At 38.9% G+C, this 17,701-nt stretch overlaps 1 protein-coding gene across 4 annotated transcripts in view; it reads right to left on the bottom strand.

Moving 5' to 3' along the window:
• Nucleotides 1-4,683: 4,683 nt before the first annotated feature.
• Nucleotides 4,684-17,701, bottom strand: part of CDK6 (cyclin dependent kinase 6) — a 228,415-nt gene continuing 215,397 nt past the window's right edge. For all 4 annotated transcript variants that reach the window (XM_090287226.1, XM_090287227.1, XM_090287228.1 and 1 more), the window contains 2 exons: nt 15,758-15,893; nt 4,684-10,006 (listed from right to left, as the gene is read on the bottom strand). In XM_090287226.1, coding sequence (XP_090143352.1) covers nt 9,860-10,006; nt 15,758-15,893 — 283 coding nt within the window. In that variant the 3' untranslated portion in view covers nt 4,684-9,859. The remainder of the gene's footprint in view (nt 10,007-15,757; nt 15,894-17,701) is intronic.

Raw genomic sequence — 17,701 nt, 5'->3', positions numbered from 1 at the left:
ATACCTAAATTTGCATTCTAGCACCCAGTAAGACATCCAGTTTCCAAAGGATTATTGATGTTACCCTCTGAATTTTCTGACATGTTACCTCTGTCACTGCAGCGGTCACTATTGGCAGCTCCCTTTTTCCAAGTACATCTTAGAGTAACGGCAGCCTCTGACCTCAGAAACCTGGGGTCATAAAGCATCCTTTACTTGAGCTCCTTTTAAAAACAGATTGCTAGTGATGGGGCATTTAATGTATGTTTTTGTCGTCATTGGCTTACATATTTCATACTACACAAACACCTACTTTATTTTCTTTTTCGGGTGGGAAGAGTATAGATTAACTGACCTTTATTTTCATCTACCTATAGGGGAGGAAGCAAGATCATTCAGCTCAGGGTGCTATGAAGAGTATAACTATACAGATATGCTTTTTTTTTCCTTCTTTGCCTCGGGAGGGTTTTCTGTACGGAATGGAGGGAGGGTGACTAGAGAGAGATATCCTCTCCATTCTGCTCTTGTCTACACCTGAGGCCATTTTTCTTTGAGGGCTAAATGATCCGGATACATAGGCAGATTCCCTGCTTTGAGAGAGCTGTGCTGCACCCCCACTTTGGGAGAGCACAGGGTTTGTTTATGCACCTGTGAGGAAGGATACCCAGGTGAACCTGCCAAGCCAGTGTGGTAACTCAGTCTTGTGTACAGAGGAGAGCAAAAGTCATATCTTACATCAAACCATCTGCCAACATTCTTGTAAGACTGTTCCAGGCAGTAAATTTTCACACTGCTTCTTTGACCTGTTGAACCCAAAGCACCAAAACAGAGCATCTGGAGCAATATGAGCAAACGGAATGAGAGTAATTTTGCACCTTTAAGGAACATGCACCCTTTATAAATCTGTACCCTGATATTAAAATAGCGGAATGAGTTTCAAGTATGAAGAAATACAGTAAAAGTATAGCCTGTAAATAGATAGAAAACAGCAGCCTGAAATGTGGTTTGCATTCTTGGTTAGTTTTTCTCTTTGTACCACAACCCAAACTGAATGCTCTGTAGAATGACTTGGTTTAAAAATCAAGCTATATACAAAGATGCTAGAGGGCATTTATGATTGGTGTTGTAAGCACACTGTGCCTAGCACCAGGAACCTTCTCTCGATGACTGTGGCCAGCCCAAGGTCAAGTATAGATGGTGGCCAAGCCTGAGCACACTTGTGAGGCCAAAAGACCCTCTCATCATGTCCCTGATGCCCAAAGAGCAGCAGAGGATGGACAGCACCACATGGACTGGCCCAGATGGGGGCAGGGAGCACCTCAGAGGGAGGGAGGCAGAGATGCGGGGGATGGGCGAGTATTGGTTATCCTGGGCTGGTTCACACAGTCTAGATTAGTATCTGATGTGCACATGCACAACCTCTGCATCTCCAGAACTGTGACTTCAAATACAGAAACCAACAAACCAAATGTCTAAGTCCAGATATTTCCCCGACTTTTACAACATTTTCTATTATAAATCAAAAAAGAAAAGCTCACTTGGTGTGACATCCTTGCTGAAACCTGGAAGAAAGCTTTAACTAGGCCCTACAGGAATGCAGAAGCACCAATACATTTTATACACCTCAGAAAGGATAATCCTACAAGACCCTCTAATTCTAATCTGCACTCTACGGGAACCAATATTGTGCTTTTCTTAACACATACTGCTCTTCTAGACCAAACACTTGCCATTTAACCTTCAGATCAAAACCTAAAATACCAGAAATACAACAAACTTTTGATGTTGTTGGAAACTGCTAGTTGTTAAAATTCCACTGTTGACTATTGTACACGCAGTCCTTCTTTTTATTCCCAGACTGGATTGCTTCTGTACAAAACCAAGTTGCGCAAAGCACAGAGATTTGGACTTCTCCATCTAACACGTTCTGGAAGCTTCAAGGCACAAGCTGACAGTTCTGCTTCTGCAGAAAACTCTTACACTACTCTCCTTTTAACAGTACTACCTGTTCCCACTACCGCACACACACCACCTATGAGGGCTCTAGATTGCATGAGGGAAGCTTCTTCTCAAGGCCAGACAAGGGCACTGCCCAGGCATCTACTGTCTCTGCCTCCATGTACTCTGGTGGCCATCTGGCAGAGTAACTAAATTAAGGCAGTATCTGATGCTTTTCTATCTGTAGTTTTTATTTCGCTCTATTTTCACACTATATTATATGCATATTTGACAAAAGAACTACAAAGTCCTTTGCTTTAATTCCTTTACATAATGATAATTAAAACACCTAGACACAAAAATCCTATATCTATAGACTTAAGTTCTACTATCATATTAAAATGCATGCAGCTTATTTGGGGGTTTAGTCTAATTTTTATTTCCTTAACTCTGTCAAGACTGTGTTAATGAATGTTAAATGCATTATCCTATGCAGTCTGCCTCAGTTGCACTTTCACAGGACTAGTGTGACACAGAAATAAATAATACAAATGAATAATAGAAATAATTTATGTAAATGTAGAAAAACTTGAAATAGATATTCCCCACCTTGTTAAGTGCTGATCCTAGGGGTAGTTGATGCTATTCATTCTATGTACTAATGTATTACTATTCAAAATAAATGAATGCAAAGTAAATGAGGAACTATAATAGTTGTGTATAAATTGTTGCAAACACAGGACCAAAATGAGAAGATATATAATGTATTTGGGAAGGTTCAAGAAATGTATTATTGCTGGAATCTATTTTCATTATTCAGAGACTTCAAGGTCAAATACAGAGTTGCTGGTGAGCACAGAACTATTGCTAGCTAATACACATATTGCATTTCATAAAACTTAAAATTAGAAACTTTCAAGTGAGGGTATTAAGGGTATCTTCAAGGCTGTAACCTAAGCACATGAACAGGTTTTGGCTAGAAACCACAGAGTTAGAAATTAAATAACTATGTGGCTCTATACTTGCTGATTAGTGCTACCGTCATAGTACTTGGTAGTAATATGTAGTTATGTGCGCCTTAAAAAAAAAAAAAACAAAAACCTACATTTGACAATCCAAACTCCTAAAATAGAGAAGGCTTGATTATTTGCTTAATGAAAAAATTCACAAAAAAATTCTTTTAGACAGGAAAATCCTCTACTACACAAGATAATTTGCTTACATACATTTAATTACTTGACAAAGAAAAATTAGGAACAAAAGAGTTATTAGGAGCTTTTGCCAACTGAGGATGAAGCAGGAAATAAACAAATTTTCAAAACATAACTTTTCCAGGCATATCTTCTGCCATCACATATGTAGAATGATAGAAAATAAAAAAATAAAAAAAATCTTTCCTGTAATTATACATATCTTAAAACAAACAAACAAACAAACAAAAAAAAACAACTGAGCTTAGAGCTTGAGAGATGCGTGATAGCTTCAAAGAGCAGCATCTCTTAATTACCTGAACTTTCGAATTGTGTTGTACTTATTTACGCACAGAAGACACCTGTTTGCTTCTAAGGACATTTTACGTCCTGAGATTGCTGAACAGATACATCTGAGACAGCAGCAGGGCACGTGGACCTCGGAGCTTCCCGCCGGGTCCAAACACATTTCAGCACTAACAGGTGAGCGGCGGGCGGGTCCCAGCCAGCCCCGCCCACTGACACTCTACTGCCAAAGGGGCGGGGCGGGGCGAGGGCGAGGGCGAGGGCGGTGCAGCGCACCCAGAAGGTTTTCGGGCAGCAGTGAAGTTTTGAATAGGAGAAAATGGAATTCAAAGACTGGCCCAACTGATAACAAACTCGTGGTTTGAATTCAGCCTTAAACTGGAACCTACTTCAGTGGGATTTTAAGCAGAGGGACGAGGATGATTTCTACAGGTTTTTGAGAGCCCCTAGTTTGCATGGTATTTTGTGATCCAGTATGAATTACTGAGCCTTGCTTGCTGGTACGCTTTAGAAAATTTAAGCAGGCACCGCTGAGTTTGTCACTCATTGAGAATAAACTGCCTTTTGTTATGCTGTGCTAAGGAAACTGAAAAATACCGTAAAATTTCCTTCTTCCTAAATTTTAGTGACACTGCTGAGGAAAGTGATGTCTTAAATTAACTAAAATCTGGGGGTTAATGGGTCTCTGAGCAGACCTGTGAATGAAAACATAAGTACATGGATACCTATATCTACAACAAAGTTTACAAGAACATCACGAATGGAGAAATTAAAGACTGGTGTAGATATACTTCTGAATTATGCTCCTATGTTTATAGACAAAAATGTTTAAAATTATAATTTGTGATTTTACACTTCCGATTATACAAATATAAAAATTACCAGGTCTTTTAGTATTTCAGGGCTGTGTTTCAGCACAGCCAATTCTTTGGGAAAAATAGTTTTGCTATTTAATAATGGCCGTGTTACATATTTTGTTCATCTAAACTTTTAGGATTAAAAATGTCATCAATGTTGAAAGGCCACCGTGGTTCGGAATGTAGGGATGTGAAAACAGCAGGCAGGGGTTTGGTACTTGGGTGGGGGGCACTGGAGTTTTATACCCCTAACAAAACTGAGTGTTGCCTTTTTAGTAATAAACCTGTCTATCTTTGAAACGTCTGAACCTAGAACAGCGAAGTACTTAGGAACCTCAAAAAATGTTTCTTAAATAAATCAATGCCTAGGCTTTCTCTACATACTGAAATAATCACAATGAGTGTATTAACTGTCTTCAAGAACGATTTAATTGCAGACAGTCCTTCAGAATCTAGCTAACAACTGAAATATCTCAAGTTACAGAATAGTATGAAGACTATTAACCATCCTAAAAAAAACAAGTGCTAGGCAAGAGTTAAGTATGTGCAGAGGAAAAAAGTCAGAAAGAAGTGTTCATAAATACCTCTTTAGCAAGCCACCCCCATGAAAGAGCCACCTTGTGGAATATACTGGAATAAAACCAGAAAGTTCATTTCGGACAGTGTGAATTTTAAAAGTCTTTCGCACCTCTTTTTCCTACTTCATTAGCTTCCAATTGTTGTAATAGAATTTAAATAGATACTTGAAAAAAGTTTATTTTCAGGTGACTTGTTTTCCTCTTGAAGGACAGAGCACCAGTATCAAGGAAACAAGTATGTTGATGGAAGTCCATTCATTTATCTAAATTAATTCCCTGGGCCTGCTGAGAAATAGAAATCATTTTGAAGAGCCCATTTGTACTTCATTAAAGAAAAAAAGGCCAAACCACTAATTGAGGAGATAGATTTAAAATCAGAACTCTCCTTATTTTGTTGTTTACAAAGGTCAGAAAATAGAAAAGGCCAAAATAATATTTTTGTTTTATTTTCTGAAAAAGTACTGTTAGAAATGCTTGAGATATAGGTATGTAACAAAACTAGATTGAAAGCTGCATTGATAAGTTATTTTCTCATGCTTTTGAGGGAAACACCATTACTAACTGAGGACTTCCACAGTTTGACAGGTTTTTGGTGGCCTCAAGTAGCTTCTCCACTGTGGAGAAGTAATATGTAGCTGTCTTCCTAATCATATATCGGAATGCACTGAAAGCACATGCACATGATAAATGGTTTGGATTTCACAATTTTTCAAAAAACCTGGTTGCAGAGGAAACACACACTTTTATAAAATTTACTTTAAAAAAAGCGAACATTTAAAAACTTGCATAACAAGTGTAGCTTCACATGGCTACTTCTTTCTGTGGAGTGAGAAAGGAAGGTTCAGTTTGCTCAGCTCAAATTTTGAAGTGGTAACTGCTTGTAATAGCTTCTCCATAAAAATTTATTTTTGAACATATCAAGTTCATAGTTGTCAGATGACTTCAATAAATTCTTATGTTTGTTAGTAAAATATATATTCTTCAAGATATATTTAACTTTGAAATATCCGTCTTTGAATAACTTCATTTCCTCTAGAATTTCCTCTATTGATTGCCTGCTGTTTTATGATTTTCAGATTTAGAAATCATATAACATCTTCATTTTTATCAGATGTATTATTTTTATGTGTCACAATGTGAAACATACATTCTTTTGAATTCTGTCAATATTTAAGATTTATAGTATTTCGATATTTTCTTCCCAAAGTAAATATTCCATAGTCTCTATACTAACACAATTAAGTAATTATAAGGGCTTCTTAACTTTTAACATTATACTTTCTTAGATCCAAGTATGCAACAAAAGCCTGCTTTTGGAAAATGTGGGATACTCTTATGTGTTTATCATAAAAAATAGTCAAGTTTGTCATTTAAATAAAAGAAGAAATTCTTTGGAGAGAAGAATTTTAATGTTTATGATATTAGGAAGCTTACATGATTTATTTTCAGGATGGAATGAGAATTGCCATTACTGACATTTTCAGACACTACTTTTAGGAGAATCAGCTATAGTTAGTTAAAAGCTCAATTTAAATACATAATCTAAGATCCAAAATGTTTGGTACAATTTAAGTTTTTTCTCATCATTATGGATAGTACCATACCTATGAGTCAAACTATAGTTTCTCTATTAAAAGGCATACATTTTAAGATATTAACATCCTATACATTCTGAAATTTTCACTTTTACTTAAACTAAAATGCCAAGATTCTATTCTTAGGTGAATATTTTGAACTATTTTTAGTAAGTCACCTGGGGCTAAATGAAAAGTCTGCCATTCACAGTGTGTGTTTCCTGAGAAAAAATAATGAGAATACAGGGAGCTGAAATGGCCAGGAGCTTTCTTCCAAAACAGGTTCTTTGCTCCTTGAGTTCACATCCACGTCAAAAGAGGGATTACAGTGGGTAGCTCCAACGCTCTGGATTCGGACAAGCTCTTAAGAGTTTATTTTTAAGGTTGTAAGGTTAGGTCTTTATTACCCTTTGCCACGCAAGAGCTACAATGCCTACATGGGCAGGTTTCTCCTTTACTTTTTTTAAATGTAGGTTTTTACAACTTCACCCTGCACAATGGTTCCCACAATGCCTGGGCTTCCAGGAAGGAATATCATATAGAAACTATCATGCACATTCTGGGACCAGTCCTACAAAGAAATTGAAATGTGATTTCCAATCTGTCACTGTATTTTTACTGCTATAAGCTGCTTCAGTGTAAGTCTGGGGCAGTCTGACCTTTTCAGCTAACCACTGCCTAGCTATTGGCAAAGATGTTTGAAAACATGTATCACAGAAGAATAAGCTGTGTCCAGTAAGTTTGCATTCTGCTATATGCTTCAAAGAGCCCTAATAGCAAGTGTGCTTGTGTGGGATCTGGATTTCAGAAGCGGTGAGCCTGATGTAAATGACAAAACAAGAGAGGAATCACTCAAGTGTCACAAGCTACAACCATGGAAGAGCTGGGGACAGACTCTTGGCAAGTTCAGAGAGGCTGAGATGCCCACTTGTTCTGCCTCCCAGGGGATAATTTGCCAAGTGTCTAATACCAAAATGTTTGTGCTTTAAGTTTTCTTTATAAACACTACTAAAAAATGAACCCAAAGCATATACTAGAAATAAAAGTTGAGCTCTTATTTGTTTAAAATTCTAAAGAATGCTGAAAAAAATTCCAGTTTAGAAACAGTTGCATTTTTCTCGAGCAAGCTTAGGAAAACTTTTGCAAAAGCAAAAACTCAAGTTAGGCTCACTCTAACCATGGATACTAATTGAAAAGCTCATGATAAATCAGTGCAGTGTTTTAAAATTAAATTTCTAGGGGTCAGCAACAATGTCTTTGTATTTTGCTCCCAATCAAAGGAAAGACAGAACTCACGTCTCTAGGGCAGACTGCAAGTATACCTTGCCCTAAATGCTCTGGATTCATTATATCTCAAGCATTTACAGTGATGACAAAACATAATGTTGTCACAATAAAGAAAGTGTAAAAGATTCTTATGGCCCGTCTTCTTATTGGTATTTTGCTTTACAAGATTTTTCCTGCTCTTCAAGTTACTGAATTAGAACAATGTTAAACAATATATGTACTAAAAAATGAAGGGTTCCTAATCCAAAAAGCTCTCAAGGAGAAAACTCTCCCTAATTTTTCTCTTGTTCAAGATAGTCGTATACAATATTAAGCTGTGAAGAATTCAGTAAGGTTTGTCTATGCATAAACATCAGCTAGAACATTTTCTTCTGAGTGAAGCAATGTCCATTCTTTGAAAACCCTAACCCTAAACACCATCTATCGCATGAACTCAAAATATGAGTCAAAAGACAAAAGTAGCTAAAATTCCCTAAATGTACTAAATCTCTGTGTTTTCTGGTAATTAGAGGCACTAATGACACATAAGGCAGAGATGGTATGGGATATAAAGTACTAGAGAGAACATGGCAAGAGAAAAAGTAAAGCTGTTCACAATGCCCAAGTCAGGCTGGCTCTGCAAGGAGCAGGAGTGTGCGTGAGGCACTGGACACGAGCATAGCCTGGGGGATGGAGAAGAGATTGTTTGATAGAGTAATTATGTACTCCTAAAAAGTAGTTAAAGATATTCCCTCAGACACTACACTGACAATATATTCAATAAAAGCTTAAAAGCACAAGTTAACAGTTTAAAGCAATCTATGTGCTGGTGATAGAGAAGAACCAGTCTTCTATATTCATTGCCTAAGTAATGACAGTGAATGCCAGGCAGGAACATCGCAGAAGAGCAAGAACACGGGATCCTGTTAGGATTGAGGAACTGGAGTTTTAAGCCATAATCTGAAGCTATTTACGAAAGGTTCCCTGAAGGAGACAAAGGAAGAAAGAAAGAGCATGCAAAGAGCTTAAGCAATCTGTTAGTAGCTACGTAATGATAGTAATACATATTAGAGGCACCGGGGGATCGACAAGACAGATACTTGGCAAACAAGGCAGTGCATTGTAGAAAAAGTACAGTGTAACAGGTGGGGAAAACTTAAATGGCATTCCTATCTCTAGTCGGAGAACTGCTCTCCAAACCAAACCAGGAAACAGTTTCTGACAAATTGCTAAAACAAAAAACAACACAACAACAACAAAAGGAAAATACATTTCAAACCAGGAAATAAAGGCTTTCTCTATTTTTTTTTTTTTGGACAATTTTATCTACTTGAGGTATACTCCCTAAGTCTATAGCAAGGAAGAAAGAGCTTATAGGATATTTTTTTCAAAAGAAACAATAAGGTATAAGATACAGGTTAAAATTTACTTAGTTGAGTAAATTCCGCTTTTTGAAGAGTAAATAGGATGTGTGCTTTAAAAAGTAGGTCTCTTAAAAGATACTACAATTTTTTTTCTCTTTGCTGTGTGTATAATACTTCATCTAGACAGTGAAACTTTTACTAACAAATTTACTGCTTTTGGCCAAGAAATTCTGAGGACATGGGATCAACTTTCTAATTTGAGAAGCCAATTCTGGTGAATTAGCTTCAGTCAACAGATGTCTGTTATTTATGGGTCACTGTGAGTCTCTAAAATTCAATTATTCTTGCTGTTTACAGAAAGTAACACTTTTAAGAGATCAAGAATCACACACACACTCACTCGCACATGCTCACTCAAAAGTACCAAATCAGGCTCTGGCAGCTGCAGAGAGAAGACGTCATAACTCAGCTGTGCCTGGATTGCTCACTTTACATTGGCAGCATTCAAGATTAGAAAAATGAAATGGCAGCACAATTGATCAGCAGCTTCTCTTCTGGAAAATTTCCAGGTTTTTGAAACACACAAACACACAAACAAACAAATGAACATAAAGCTGCAATCGCTCTTGCATTGATTTCAAACAGTAAACAGGTGGTTTCCATGGAGAAGCAGAGCCCGTCCAGAAGACGGCAGCTGGCAGGTCTCCAGCCAGTGATCTTCAGCAGCTCTGCAAGGCTTACTCAGGGGGACCCATCAGCCACCAACGGTGTTCTCCAGGTGAACAGCTCAAGGCAGTGGCTGGGAACTCAGGCTGTATTCATCTCCGAGCTGTTCTGGCTGGGCGGCAGGTGGGAATCCAGGTTCTCCTTGCGCCTCTCCAGGTCGTGGAAGTATGGGTGAGACAAGGCACCGTAGGCAGATATTCTTTTGGCTGGATTAAATGTCAAGCACTTCTGTGATAAAGAAAAAAAAAAAGCACTGATTGATATAAAACATGTCCATTTATAAAATGTGCTCATACAGTCAAGAACAACATCTTCACTGCCATGAATTACATGTGTCTATAATGAGAATGAGTATCTATTTCAAGGGACATTAAAGAAACTGTAGACAGTACTAATCTTACGTATGTCTTTTATGTATAAAATGCCCCTCAGGAAAAGGCGACCCCTTTTGGGTTGCCTGTGGACTGTTACTGCAACCCACCCCAGGTCCTTTAAAACAGGGGTCCCCAACATCCGGGCTGCAGACTGGTACTAGTCTGGGCCTGTTAGGAACCGGGCTGCAGAGGAAGAGGTGAGCTTGAATGTAATGTGCTTGAACCATCCCGAAACCATCCCCCCATCCCCAGTCTGTGGAAAAATTGTCTTCCATGAAACTGATCCCTGGTGCCAAAGAGGTTGGGGACCGCTGCTTTAAAAGATATTATTATTATTATCATTATTGTAGTATGCATATAACCTTATTTAGGTAGTGATTTTTCTAATGCTAGCAAACTTAGCTACAGTCAGAGACTGCACCCTAACTTTTAACTCTTGGCCCCAAGGTTTGTCAATGAGCAGGGAATGGCAGGGTGCTGACTGAATGACTCTCCAAAACAAAACAGCAAACAGTTTCTGATAAATTCTTAAAATCAAAACCAAGCAGGATAACCACAAAAAACAAATACATTTCAAGCCAGGAAACAAGACTTTCTCTATCAAGGAAGGGGCAAGTAAGGGCTACAACCTAGATCCTAATGAGCCAATCTAGTTGCAAGCCATGGACCCTGCCCCAGGGCCGCACCACCAGAGGAGGGATGCCTTCCTTCTAATTCACATCCAGGTGCCAAATGGGCTAGCAGTGTTCCTATAGAGAATCCATTAGCTTCAATTCAAGTCATTCAACTCTATTCCAAGCTGTCAACTCAAGTGCAGGTACAAGGTGGAAGGACGAAAAGGTGAACCTGTGGAGCAGCAAACTGTCCATTCATAATCAATTAGAAAGCTTCCTTAATCTCAGCTCCATTTCCAATCCAAACCCAGGTAATCTTGTTCTTCAAATCCCCCTCTTCTCCGTCCTCCAACACCTCCGGAGTGCCTAGCAGGTGGCAAGCATTAATTAACGAGGTGTAACACCCATCCATTGTCCCAGGAGTTGACTAGTAGCAGAAAAGTTATACCAGCTTTTCCTTCGTGAGATACAGGGTCTACTGAAACATCTATGAATGAGTCTTTTATGTAATCTAAGGATTTAACATTAGCATGACTATGCAGACCACTTCCCTTTAATCTGGGATTCTGCTCTTAAGGAGCTCTGCTGAATGCTATTGACCTAGAAAAAACATGTCCAAATAGAAAACTCTACATTGAATTTCAGGAGAACTTTTTTTTCTTCTATTTTTTTTAAAACAATTTTATTTATTATTTATTTGTTTGTTTATTTTTTTTAGAGAGAAGGGAAAGGAGAAAGAGAGGGAGAGAAACATCACTGTGTGGTTGCCTCTCACACCACCACCCCCCAACTGGGGACCTGACGTGCATCCTAGTAATGTGCCCTGACTGGGAATCGAACCAACGACACTTGGTTCGCAGGCCGACGCTCAATCCATTGAGCCACAGCAGCCAGGGCTCAGGAGAACTTTTTGGTCCCTTGAAATCTTATATATTCCTGAGCTCCCCTTCAGTCCATGGACACTAGCCTCCTCACAGTGCCTTCTGAAATCAAAGAGCAAAGGACGAGCAGAGGAAGGAGATTGTTCGTTGAATGGTTCCACTGTCTCTAAGAGCAATAAACATCTTGAGAAAAGCTTTACAAGGAGGGTGGAATTCCCAAAGGACAGGAAAGCAGGGGCAAAATTCTTGAGCCTGAGTTCTCTCTTCTCAGAGTCTAAGAAGGAGAAAATTAGGTAGTGGCATTAGGAAAGGAAGCAGCCAATTTAATCCCCAGAACATAGGAAAGAAAAATAAAAAAGTTGTGGGAATATGTTCAAGATACAGACACATTTCCCTAGAGGATTATCTGGAAGAAAGCCCTGTCTCCACAACTATACTGATAGCTTAAACCTGGACAGAAGGTAGAGAGGAGAGATCCTTAGCCAAACGTGGGTGTGTGTGAGAATCTCAAGTTGGAAGTCTTAATATATTACGTCCTATAGAAATATCGTTAGAAAAGGTGGCTAAGTTCTATTTTTACTCTACTCCAATAGAGAAACTAGTTGGCTTGAGAATTAAAAAATCTTGTGTAATAATTGTTTCTGCAAGGAAATTTCATTTGTTTCCCCAAATTACTGACATAAAATGGCTTTTGGAACTACAGCTTACTCAAGACTTAAATACTACAGTGGATCTGAATAGTATTCAGCATATATTCCCTTTCTTCTCTTTGCTCCCTCCATGGTGGGAATATTCTCTCCTCTAAAGTTGGCCTTGGCCACTTAACTTGCTTTGACCAGTGGACTGTAGACAGAAGTAGCAGGCTAGCTCTTCCAAGCCTAGGCCTTCATGGCAGCATGTGTTCTGCTTGCCCTTCTGGGAGCATCCTCATTCTACCATGAAAAAAACATGCTCAAGGGAGTGAGGCCTCTCTGGCCTGGGCCCCAAGATAAGACCCATGGCAAAGACCTGTACTTGACCTGGGGGCTAGGGGAGAACTATCTCTGCCAGTCTGCAGACCCATGTATAAGAAAAAAAAACCTTACTGTTACATGCTAGTGAGATGTTTTTCTGGTTATTTGTTATGCAGCAAAAACAGACTAAATACAAGGAACAACAAAAAAAGTACCTTAGGCTCTGAAAGCAGTTAGATAGCAGGAACTCTAAAACCTTTTTATTTCCCCAGCAAGAGCATCATATTTATTATTCAGCCTCCCAAATTAATTATGACCAAGAGGATAAAACTCACAAAGATGTGTAGGTTTAAATTGTTAAAAATAATTCTTCCCCTGAACTGTTTTATTACTTACAGAGTATGTAAGAGCATTTATAAATGTGGACGTATATATATCAATACATATATGAAGAAGACATTATACAGTCAACTTTTCTTTTTTCAGATAAAAATGAAGTTAACTCTTTTTTTTTAAAAAGGTTTCTTTTTTTTATAATTTATTTGTTTGTTTACTTATTTTATTATTTTAGAGAGAGGGGAAAGGAGAAAGAGAGGGAGAGAAACATCACTGTGTGGTTGCCTCTCACTCACGCCCCCAACTGGGAACCTGACGTGCAACCTAGTCATGTGCCCTGACTGGGAATCGAACCAGCGACACTTGACTCGCAGGCCGACGCTCAATCCACTGAGCCACAGCAGCCAGGGCGAAGAGTTAACTCTTAATGTGTGAAATTTTCAACTGTTAATTGTTTCTTAAGTGACACAAACTTCCTAAAACAGTCTTCTCTCTTCTTCCTTAGTAAATAATTTTCAGTAGAGACAACAGGTACTATTGGGGGCCCAGCTGTCTCTCTTGCACCAAACGGCCCATCCTCTTCTGCTTTACAGTTCTAGCTTGTGTCCCTCCAGCAGCTTCAGAGGGTTCTGGGCTGTGAGGTTCCAGGCTGTCCTCTCTCTGAATGCCTGTGGATATTATGCTTTATGCTTACACTTCTCATAGCGCCGATGTCACGGGCTCTGCTTCTTATTCCTCAACTTGATTCTTTCTTCTCTCTCTGGGCTGTTTCTTTGCTCTTTTTTCTTCTTTGACTGTCTCCTGCTACTTTTCCAGTCTAGCACTAGTGTGTTATCTGACTCTGAAAGCCACCACTGCTAGTGTGGCCACCCTAACTGAGCATGGGACACTGTCTGTTATCTTTATATTTTAAGTTCTTCTTGGGGATTCCCACTGATGTTTGAACTAGGAGATATTTTGGGTGGTCTCTGGACAATCTGGTAGGTGAAGGAGTTAAATACTTTATTGCTAAAGTTCATCACTGTGACTGTCTGTCCAGAATCCTTTTCTAAGAGGAACATTTCACTCAAAGTTCCTGCTGAAAAGGAAGCCTATGGTGTCTGTAATTTATGTCACATGATCCCGCCCCCTTCCCAGCACAGCTGACTGGACCAGTAGCTTGGCAAAACAGTAATGTGTGCCAGCTGGATTCTTCCTTTTAGGGATCGGATGTAGGAAATACCAACGGGGCAAAAGTTAGCAGTGGGGATTGGAGCTGAAAGAATCCATGAGTTAGTTGAAGTTTTGACAGTCAAGGGACCAGTTAGAGTTAAGGGAAGCAGACAGTACAACTGAAAAGCGACGAGGTGAAGAAAAGGCACTCAGGGCAGAGTTGCTAAGAGCAGGTGATGCACAGGCCAGATAGAGCATTTATACTCTGAAAGGCTTTCCATTTCCAGGCCACAGGAAACATACCATTAAACTCCCTTTTCTTTTCTTTTTTTTTTTTCATTTAAATTTTCATTTACTGACTTTGAGAGAGAGAGGAGAGAGAGAGGGAGAGATTCATTTTGATGTTCTACTTTATTTATGCATTTGTATCAGGACAATGCTGTAACCAACTGAGGTCCTGGGCCAGGGCTCAAACTCCCTTTCCTTAAGGTAATGCAAGTACAGGTCTGTTATTTGAAACCGAGAAAAAAATTTCCTAAATAGCAGGTGAGCCAGCATGTGTTCTATATTGTGAGCCTTTGTCTAGGTAAATATTCTCACTTCTAATTAATTTATTTCAAAGGATGTAGGCCTTAGTGAGTATCTTAGAAAGAAACAGTTGGGAGGAAATACAGCTGTCCTTATCCATAACTTGGCAGTGGAGGGAACCGTTGTGTAAGCATCAGAAAATGAGCCACCATCAGGTGAAGATGGGGTTTAGTTCCATTGGGCCCTGACAGGTGTGGCTCAGTTGGTTGGGTGTTCTGCAAAGCAAAAGGTAGCTGGTTCGATTCCCGGTCAGGGCACATGCCTAGGTTGTGTGCTCAGTCCCAGTCTTGGTGTGTGCAAGAGGCAACCAACTGACGTTTCGCTCTAGCATCAAGATTTCTCTCCCTCCCTTTCTTTTTCCTTTCCCCCTTTCTGAAAATAAATAAAATATTTATCAGTTTTATTGGAAAAATCCACAGCTCTACTAACATGCCAATCACTGGCTATGTTCACAGAGAGCTGAGGAATAACATTTCTATCAAGATCTATAGACTCTTAGGTCTATATTTGAAATTCAGGATACAATGACAGAATGGGAGCACTGATTCCTCCCAGTCTAGGAGCACTTTCTTGGCCAGATATCAAAGGTTGTTTCAGTGGTAAATGATATACTCATTCCTCACTGGGTTCCGAACACCAAGGGTAGTATAGTATGTACACTCTCCTACCTGGTGTTGTGGCAGCTGAGTGCAGGGAATTATGTAAAAGGCCAAATTCTACGATTTGAGTCTCAAACCGGAACCCAAAGTCCTTATTTTCAGTGGGGTATTTCATATGTGCATGACACATTCAATACTTATTAGAAACATATGTCTGTGTGAATGGAGAGGTCTTCAAAAGCTACATTCAAATGAATGTTCAAAGTTAAAGAATCAAAAAGTATGTGTATCAGCCTCTCTTTCGATAGGAACTGAAGACATTCCAGAATCAAAAGTCACCAGCTGCTACTGGTGCGGAAATAAGAGCTGCAGAGGGATTGTGGCCTGGGCCTCGTGAGGCTGTGGTCCCTACCACCCACAATGGACAGGGCAAGTCTCTCATCAGCACAGTACAGATCAACTCTGCATCACCTAGAACTTACCAGAAGTAGGTCTTTGCCTTGTTCATCAATATCTGTTACAAAATTCTCAATAGGTTGAGGAGATTTTGAGTGAAAAGCCTGCCTGGGTAGGGCAACATCTCTAGGCCAGTCCTCTTCTCCTGGGAGTCCAATTACGCTGCAAAAGAACCACACGTGAACATAAGCATTAGCTCCTATGCAGAAGCTATTTTCCCACCAAATTTTAGATGACGGTGAGGTCTAAGGTGCAGGCATGGGGAATGCAGATCCCCAGGAGCCCCTCACTTGTATGACTGGCAGAATTCTCATTTCTGTCTGTCCGGCTGCAATATAGTGATCACGGGGTAGAGGGTAATCTCATAGGAGAATCGCACAATTCACTGGGAAGAGATGAGAGATTACTCTGGAAGTAGATAGTAAATGTAAGAGATAATGAAGAAAGGAAAATTATTTTATTACCAATAAGTCCAGACATACTGACAAAGTAGAACGTATATATTCCAAGTAGACACACAGGGGCGTGTAATAGTTTACTTTATGCCTATGAGTGCTTTTTGTGTTCTGATCAAATACTTCAGTATTGACATGCTCTTATGGTGCTCCTATACCATGATTTATTAAGACATAAATTTGGTATACTCTAGGTTAAAGAATAATTCCCCAAATAGAAATTATATCCATTAGGATCAGACAAAAAAAGAAAAGAAAAAAAAAAAGAGGCTAAAGGTATGTTAGTACTGTGTTATGCAAACACTATAATTTAATATCAAACTTAATTTATATCTTTTTATTGTAGAACTACTTTAGGGTATTCCAAAGTGAGCAAATTAATAAAAATCATTCTGGAATCAGAAATGTGGATAGAGCATCAAAAAATATAAAAACAGCACAGGCTTTGGAAATAGGCAGCGCTGAGTTTAAATTCTGCACCTGCCACTTAAGGGTAGGTAAGGAGAAATTACTTAACTTCTTTGAGCTTCACTGTCTTTTTTATACAACAATGGAAATAATTTACAGTTGTTATGATGATCAGCAATAATTTATATAAAGTATGCAGCACAGTGCCTGGCGCACAGGACTTGTCAATATTAATACATTACCCATTATTATTATCCTAGGAGGAAAATAATATTATTAATCTAAAGTGTGTAGGTAGTGCATTACTACCACACTAGAATATGAACTGCTTGAGTTCTATTAATGTATAACTTAAGGTTCTTTAGAAATATTAATAGGTCAATGGCCTTACACAGCATAATATAAATTATGTAGATATTATTTATAGCTTATGTACAGGTGCTAAGTAGGTTTGAACTAAGGAAATCAGGGGATTCAAGAAATTATGTCTCACATAGACTAATCCTGAACTAAAATTATAGTTTAGTGAACAGAGTTTATGGCTATTCAAATACTGACCAAACCATTTAAAGTACAGTAGTAATTTGGGTCTTCTTTGCCTGCACTTGCTGTGACTGAGGCCCAAATCTCCTGACTGGGTTTCCAGCTTTCAGGAAGATGTAGTGGTAAATGTAACAGGATCTCTAAGGGCTTTGTTCCCATTCCCTTACTTGAACAGAGCCCAGGTTCTAGACCTCACCTGGAAAGAGCATACTCCCATGTCATAACTGCACCCACCTGTGGGTGTCTGGGGAAAGACAATCCTACCTCTGTAGGATGTGTTGGGAGAGCCATGTTATTGAGGCAGATAAAGACAAACTCAGGAACATATTAATAAGGACAAATGAATGGAAATGGCAACTTGACCAATATGTAAATTTGTTAAACAGCAAGACCTAGATAGAATAAGAGTAAAAAAAAGGAAAAATCCTCACTATGAATTATTAAAGAAGATAAATGTGTATGTGTCTGAATAGAATGAGACTAGCAGAGGAAAAAAGAATGCTTATTAATAAACTTTAACATTTTTCTTTCATTCCTTTTATTAGTTTTTAGCCGTTTTTACTA

Source organism: Furipterus horrens, unplaced genomic scaffold, assembly GCF_987537825.1.
Source record: "Furipterus horrens unplaced genomic scaffold, mFurHor1.1.pri manual_scaffold_9, whole genome shotgun sequence".
NCBI lineage: Eukaryota > Metazoa > Chordata > Mammalia > Chiroptera > Furipteridae > Furipterus > Furipterus horrens.
This window is presented reverse-complemented; position numbering and strand designations above follow the sequence as displayed.